Here is an 8,070-nt window from a genome sequence, read left to right as displayed (position 1 = left end):
TTTTTTATTCAAAAAAAAAAAACCGAACTGGACCGAAATAAACCGAACCGAACGGTTCGGTTCGGTTTTCGGTGTTTAAGTTCGAAAAATGTAAAAGCGAACCGAACCGAACCGAAGTCTAGTTCGGTTCGGTTCTCGGTTTTGGCCTAAAACCGAACCGAATCAAACCGAACCCACCCCTATTCCAAGTTGCCAAACAGCTTCGTTCACTAGTGAATTGTTAATACTCGAGTCGTCTTTAAAGCCAGGATCCCACAAATAAAATAATAAAAAACTTTTATTTTATCTTGGTTGAAAACTTGGTCCTAAACTAATAGTGCCCTGATGATCATCTTGTTTGTTGAAAGTAATCCAGCTTGGGGGTTTCGGTTTCAACTCATGAATTTGATCGTCTGAACACACCTTGACCTGACTAGTAGCACTACCCATCTGCGTACTTCTTTCCCAAATTCGAGTCTGAATTGTTTCAGTGTGTAATGATGTGGCAGAGATTCAAGCAATTCTTCCTCTTTGCAGTGCTTGGTTGTTTTGCTCTTAATCATGGGCTTCTAGTTCATGCTCAAGATGGTCAATCAGGTATGATATCAGCAGTACAGGAATTAATCGTAATAGTATTTTGTACATTGTAAAATTTGCTCAACATATATATTTTTTTCAGGTAAGGATGTCCTAACCTAAGGCTTAGGTACGGATTTGGTGTTTTCACCCACTTTTCGATCACATTTTCACATCTTAACCGTTCAGTTTTTAGGTCCAAATGTATAGATCACCTCTGCAAAATTTCAGCCAAATTGGTGATCGTTAAGGCTTCCAAAACTGCAATTTACACGAACGGACTGAATCTGTCGAACCAGAACCGTTCGTATTTATAATGGTAAATTGCAGTTTTTGATGCCTTAACAATCACCAAATTGGCTGAAAATTTGCAGAGGTGATCTATACATTAGGACCTAAAAACTGAACGGTTAAGATGTGAAAATGTGATCGGAAAGTGGGTGAAAACTGGAAATCCGTACCTAGATATATATATATATATACACAAACAAAATTTCTCAAGTAAGAATATCCTTACCTAAGCTTATGGAATGGATTCCCAGTTTTTGGCCACTTTTCGATAAGATATTCACATCTTAACCGTTCAGTTTTTAGGTCCTAATGTATAGATTATCTTTGCAAAATTTCAGTCAAATTGATGATCATTAAGGCATCCAAAACTGCAAAGTATATATATATAATTTTTTGATCGAGTATAATTCATTCAATTTTGGAAGTGACGAATTTGATACATGCGTATCATCACTTAGACTAACCCTCTGTTTATATGTGTCTGTCTGTCCAAGGCTTCATTAGCATAGACTGTGGCCTACCAGAAAATTCAAGCTATACTGAAAAAGCAACCGGCATCTATTACATTTCAGATGCGATATTCACAGACACCGGTGAAAGTAAATTGGTATTGCATGACAACAGAGATAGCTATCAACATCCTTACTTGTCTTTTAGGAGTTTTCCCAATGGAACCAGGAACTGCTACAAAATAAGCGTCGCAAACGGCACCAAATATTTGATCAGAGCCAGTTTCTACTATGGGAATTATGACGGTCAAAATGAATTGCCAGAATTCGACCTACATCTTGGGCCTAATTACTGGGATACAGTGAGGTTGAAGGATTCAGACACTACAACACACAAGGAGCTCATACATTACACACTTCGGAACTATATACATGTTTGTCTGGTGAAGTCAAACAAAGGAATTCCATTTATATCAGCAATAGAGCTAAGGCCTTTACCTAATGTGATTTATGAAGTAAAGGGCTACTCCTTGGCACTAATCTGGCGATATGACACTGGTCAAACTGCTAAAGAGTACAGGTCAGTCATTTGCTGGGAAATCAGTGCTTTTCAATAAAAATGTCACTAGATCATATATATCCAAATTACATTGATCTTATCTTTTACTTTCCAGTCAACTAGATTCAGCGGATTCTTCTTCATTTGTTTATCAGATAAAATTTAATGGTGAAATATCTCTATTTAGGTATCCAAGTGATCTTCACGATCGTCTATGGTATCCCTCTGACCGCGATGATTGGACGCAATTAAATACCTCATTATGCAACACTACCGAGGACAATAGTTACCAAGTTCCATCTATTGTCATGTGTACTGCTGCCACACCCAAAAATGCAGATGATTCCTTGAATATTTTCTGGCTACCTTCTGATAGCAATGCACAGTATCAAATTTACATGCACTTTGCAGAAGTAGAAAAGCTCCAAGCGAACAAGTCTAGACAATTCAGTATTACTTTTAATGGAAAGCTCTTTTATGGGCCCTTTTCTCCTCAATACTTGTCCTTCGATACTATTTATAGCATAGCGGCTTGGAGTCCAACAGGACAATATATAAAGTTTTCCATCTTGAAGAATGAGAAATCTACCCTTCCACCTATCCTCAATGCTTATGAAATATATATGGTCAAGCCAGCTCCCCAATCAGAGACAAAACACGACGACAGTTAGTAATTGTTTTCTTACACAAGCCTACTTTTACAGGTCCATTTACTACATATGAGAATGATTTTGATGAGAGTTTTGTTTTGGATATGAAAATCTAGTTGACGCGATCACAAACATCAAGTCAACTTATAAAATTACAAGAAACTGGCAAGGAGATCCATGTGCCCCCCAAAACTACTCTTGGGAAGGCTTGAAGTGTAGCTTTGGGGGGCCTGGAAACTTCCCAAGAATAATATCCTTGTAAGTCTCTCCATACATAAATCTCCAGTTTGAGTTCAACTTATATGTGTTTATTAACTGGGCAGCAAACTGATCAAAATAAATTTAAAGTAATTATCAAGGCATGAAATTTGCAGGGACTTGTCCTCAAGTGGAATAACAGGGGAGATATCTCTTTCTATATCCAATCTCACAATGATAAAGACTTTGTAAGTATACATGCATGCCTTACTGTGTGTCAATATTAAAGTTAGAATGAACACTAATCATCAAAATCACATCGTTAGTACACTAGACTCTTTCTCTCAAGTGGAAAGATACTGATGAGTTTACCAAACTAAATGACTATTGCTCACCATTTCAGAGATTTATCAAACAACAACTTGAGAGGATCAATTCCAGAGTTTTTGTCTCAGTTACCAGAATTAGAAGTTTTGTAAGTTACTAATTTTGATACACATAGCCTAAAGAGTCAAGTTTTTGTTACAATTAAGAGTCGAGATTTATGTTAATTTGCAGAAATTTGGAGAAGAACAACTTCACTGGTTTAGTTCCATCAAGACTCATTGAGAGAAGGAACAGCGGCTCACTACTGTTAAGGTGTGCTTTTATTAGTTTATACATATGAAACCATAAACCTTCAATTTGTCCATCAATCACTTCAAAACCATGTCACAACTTATCTTAGCATAGAGATGCCACAAACTCTTCATTTCTGTTATCACTTTTGTTTATTCGTGTGAAACAAAAAATGTTCAGATATTTCCATTGAAACTGGATTACATGCATCCTCGTATTACATAGGCATTTATATTTTTAAGAACATGCAATAACTGGACAATTAATTGCCATCATCCTTTTGATGTCAGTTTGTGTGAAAATCCATATCTATCCATACAAGTTTCTTGCAAGAAGAAGAAGAAGAAGCACAATGTTGTCCTAGTCGTAGTGCCAATTCTTGTAATTGTCATCCTTTTATTGACTATAGGAGCTGTCCTATTGGGCCTTAAAGTGAAAAGAAAACCTGGTAAGACTTCCAAATATCCATTGAAGTTTTTGTTTCCCTTTTGTTGCCATAATAAGGCTTAAGACTCCACTTATAGATGTTTTTCTTTATCAGAAGAGAAAATCAAAAGGGCTTCATGAATGTAGTTCATTAAACTTGTAATAATGATCTTAGGAGACCTCATACATTATTGTATAAATAAAGCAATCTGAATTGCTGTGGCAACTGTAACGATCCCTTTTGTGTGTAGAGATCCAGAATTCTATTCAGAGCTGGTCATTGGAGTCAGAGGATCGACGCTTTACATACTCAGAGCTTGTGAAGATAACTAATAATTTTGCATCAATCATCGGAAGAGGCGGATTCGGAAGAGTCTACCATGGCACTCTGAAAAATGATATTCAAGTCGCTGTGAAGTTACTGACTTCTTCTTCAAGGCAAGGCTCAAAAGAATTCCAAAATGAGGTAGCTAGACATGCATGTTACTGTAAATTTATACATGAAGAGTTCTCAACTAATTTCTTAATGATCTAGATGTTCAAAACATAACGATAATATATGCACTAGTATATGCGCATTGCAGCCATATTGCTAACTGTCGTGGCCATAACGAATTGCAGGTTAAACTATTGATGACAGCTCATCATCGAAACTTGGTTTCTCTCATTGGTTACTGCGACGAAGGTGACACTATGGCACTTGTTTTTGAGTATGTAGCCAATGGAAATTTGCAGCAACATTTATCAGGTGGTAATTAATTATCATTAAGATGAGTTGGTTAATTAGATTGACGTACTATGTGCGTATCTAGTGTACTTCATTAATCCAGGATCATCTTAAGAAAAATAGTTGAATTCTATAACCTGTAACTAGTGCATGACCATATCTAACCAATCTTTGGTGCAGATCTAACATTGGACGTTTTGACTTGGAAGGAAAGACTTCAAATTGCCGTGGATGCAGCACGAGGTTAACACTGAATTGCAATGAAATTTTAATAAAAGCATCAACGTAAGAACTAATAAAGTCGATCATCATCAGTTACCATAGTTGAAATGTCATTTTGCAGGGTTGGATTATCTACATAATGGTTGCAAGCCACCTATAGTCCATAGAGATCTGAAGGCTTCCAATATCTTGTTAAATGAAAAGTTGCAAGCCAAGATAGCTGATTTTGGTCTTTCTAAAGTTCTTGCAACTGAAAGCGCCACTCATATATCAACTGATGCCAAAGGAACATTCGGGTACCTTGATGCTGAGTAAGTACTAAATTCCCAAAAAGAAGTTTTCTACATATCATGTTTTCCAAACTTCCGAGATTGTTTTTGGATCACATTTACGTTCTAAGCATTTCATATTTGCGTTCTGAAACCTGTACTTACACATATTCCTTGCAAAAAACCCATTTTATATATCCATGGAATTGTTCTGTTATTAGACCTTGACATTTTTTTTCCGTCATTCTGGCCCGCCAGATATTGCAATACAGGACAGCTCAACAAAAAGAGTGATGTATACAGCTTTGGGATTGTGTTGCTAGAGCTAATAACCGGTAGAGCACCCATAATAAGAGATGTAGAACCTTTTCCTATTCACATATGTCAATGGGTGACTCCTATATATGAGAACATGGAAATTGAAAAGATAGTTGATTCAAAAATACAGGGTACCTACAACAATTTTTCTGCTCAGAAAGCTATAGAAATCGCCATGGCATGTGTGCGTTCATCAGCAATCCAAAGGCCAGAAATAAGCTCTGTATATGTTGAATTGAAGGGATGTTTGGAAATTGAGATGACTTCTGATCAAGTAACAACAGTTACAGAGATCGATGAGAGCGATGATGATACAAATTCGAGCAGTTCAGTTCTTGTCACCTGACACGTCGAGTCTCAAACATTTAGTACTGCTTAATTTCTACATAATGCATGCTCTTATGCTAAATTAAGTCCGTAGATTTTCTGATTTTATTTTTGTAAACTAGGATCATTCTCGATTTATTTGTACTATTCTTTCGCAGGTGCCATACTAAGCTTTAATATACCACTTCAATTTAATCAGATGTCGTCACTGTTAGAGGATAAGTTCGTGGAAATGTATATTTGTACTTTTTTGTAGAATAAGAGAATTTGAGAGATGAAGCTTATAGTGTGCATTGTTCTGTAGTTTTGCTATTATACTTCTAGTTCATGCACAATTTGATCAATCAGGTATTTTTTGATTGATTATCTAAAACTTGAAATATTGAACTTGATGATTAATGTTAGCCAACTGTTTGAATAAATGCTTTCTCTGTGATGATCGAATCAGGCTTCATTAGATTGGACTGTGGGCTACCAGCAAATTCAAGCTACTCTGACCCCATAAACCAGATTTACTACGTGTCAGATGAACCCTTCATTAATACTGGTGTAAGTAAAGTAGTAAACGCATAGCGCTTGAATGTGAAGCTGTCCATCATAAGCAAATAACTCATGTCCAAAGCTTTCCTCAACGGATCAGGAACTGTTACAGAGTGGGCATTACAAGTGGTACAAAGTATTTGATTAGAGCAACTTTTGTGTATGGGAATTATGATGGCCTTAATCAATTGCCAAAGTTTGATCTGCACCTGGGACCTAATTTCTGGGATTCGGGGACAGTTGATGGCGTATCCTTGAGTACCATGAAAGAAGTCCTACATATTCCTTCGTTAAACTACATTTATATCTGCCTCGTGAACACAGGGTCCGGAACACCATTCATTTCATCATTGGAACCAAGGACCTTGAAAAACACTATTTACACAACCAAAGGTTCTTTGGCACTCAAGTTTCGCCTAGATTTTGCTTCTACAATCAATGAATCATACAGGTCAGTCCATTTCTGAAGCAGTAGTACTTGTTTTATATGTATCATGTGGCTTAAATAGTGACCAAGTACTTTAAATTTAAAGAAACAGAGTTAGAGCTGGAAAGGTGAATTGATAGTGTTTGGCTCCAGTTTTTCTTGAGCTGGTCAACAGTCTCTTTTCTTGCGTGGGCGTGCCAGCACCGTTCGGGTGCGGTCGTTGGGGGTGTCCCTTGACCTGACTTCTTTTGAGCGACTGTAGACGAGGAGAGCACCAACCTCGTCGTGGGGGTCTTCTTTGCCTCGTGGTGAGGACTTTATCTTGTGTTACCAAGTCGATACTCAACGTTGTAGGTCGAGCAGAGCGAAATCACCGGGAAGTATAGAGAACTTGCCAAAGCGTGACTTTAGCTTAGCTGGTTTGCGAGGGCGTTACCCTTGCTTGGCTGGTTCCGTAACCGTTGTGGTCGCGGTACTACAGTCGGCTCCTGAGGAGACTAGGACCGAAGCACTTTGACAGAGGGTTTGGTGGCACTGAAAGTCGGCTTCCGAGAAGACTAGGACTAGGAGTGTGATCACCGATAAGAGAAAGAGAAGGAGAGGAGTTGCTCTTAGAGAGGTTTGCTCTAGAGAGAACTTAGATCATCTTAGAGATGTTTTGATGTATGAATTGGTGAATTGTTCTATGTTGTAGCCTCTATTTATAGGCTACCAAGCAACACTATTTGGCCTTAAAAACAAATCATAATGGGTTAGGTTTGAGCACTTAAACACTTAATGGAATGTTAGGTTTGAGCACTTAAACACTTAATGGAATGTTAGGTTTGAGTCATTTTCTGCTCCCTTATCCTTCAATTTTTATCTCCATCAAGCACTCAGTTTTTGACCATGACTTCTTTATAAGAATGTTCCACTATGAGTGTAGATCACCCTGATAAATTTTCAGAGCTTTTCATATAGTGGTTGGGCCGAAAACGCTGCTGGACCTCTTACAGGTCCAGTTTCCAAGCCTTTCTAGACAAGGAAATTCCTTCAATTTTATCTCCATCAAGCACTCCGTTTTTGACCATGACGTCTTCATAAGAAATGTTCCACTATGAGTGTAGATCACCCTGATAAATTTTCAGAGCTTTTCATATAGTGGTTGGGCCGAAAACACTGCTGGACCTCTTACAGGTCCAGTTTCCAAGTTTTGCTTCTGCAGAAAATTGGACTGTTTGTTTGAAGGTTTTCCACTCCGAACGAGCTTTGGCATTCTTCATAAGAAATGATCAATGGGATGTCTAGAATTAGTCTGGAAAGTTTCAACTCATTTAGAGTTCGGATGGTTAGTCCGCCATCCCTCATTTCTTGTCTAGCTCGCTTTCTCCTAGCCGAAGTAGGAAAATGTGCTAAAGTTGATTTTTCATTTCCATGTTTGGTAGGCCTTATTTAGCCTCTTAATAATATATTTTTGAACTTATCGAAAATATATATGTGAGCCACTGATATTGG

The 8,070-nt window shown here is 37.6% G+C and overlaps 1 protein-coding gene across 1 annotated transcript; it reads left to right on the top strand.

The window, feature by feature from the left end:
* Nucleotides 1-319: 319 nt before the first annotated feature.
* On the top strand, nt 320-5,691 carry LOC133725325 (probable LRR receptor-like serine/threonine-protein kinase At1g05700). The gene is made up of 13 exons (XM_062152541.1): nt 320-576; nt 1,341-1,875; nt 2,042-2,520; nt 2,621-2,762; nt 2,879-2,950; nt 3,106-3,177; nt 3,261-3,341; nt 3,611-3,768; nt 3,998-4,212; nt 4,368-4,494; nt 4,654-4,716; nt 4,817-5,006; nt 5,223-5,691. Exons 1-13 carry the CDS (start codon nt 477-479, stop codon nt 5,626-5,628), a joined length of 2,640 nt encoding a protein of 879 aa, XP_062008525.1. The 5' UTR covers nt 320-476; the 3' UTR covers nt 5,629-5,691.
* The last annotated feature ends 2,379 nt before the right edge of the window (nt 5,692-8,070 follow it).

This window comes from Rosa rugosa, chromosome 1, assembly GCF_958449725.1.
Source record: "Rosa rugosa chromosome 1, drRosRugo1.1, whole genome shotgun sequence".
Taxonomy (NCBI): Eukaryota; Viridiplantae; Streptophyta; class Magnoliopsida; order Rosales; family Rosaceae; genus Rosa; species Rosa rugosa.
This window is presented reverse-complemented; position numbering and strand designations above follow the sequence as displayed.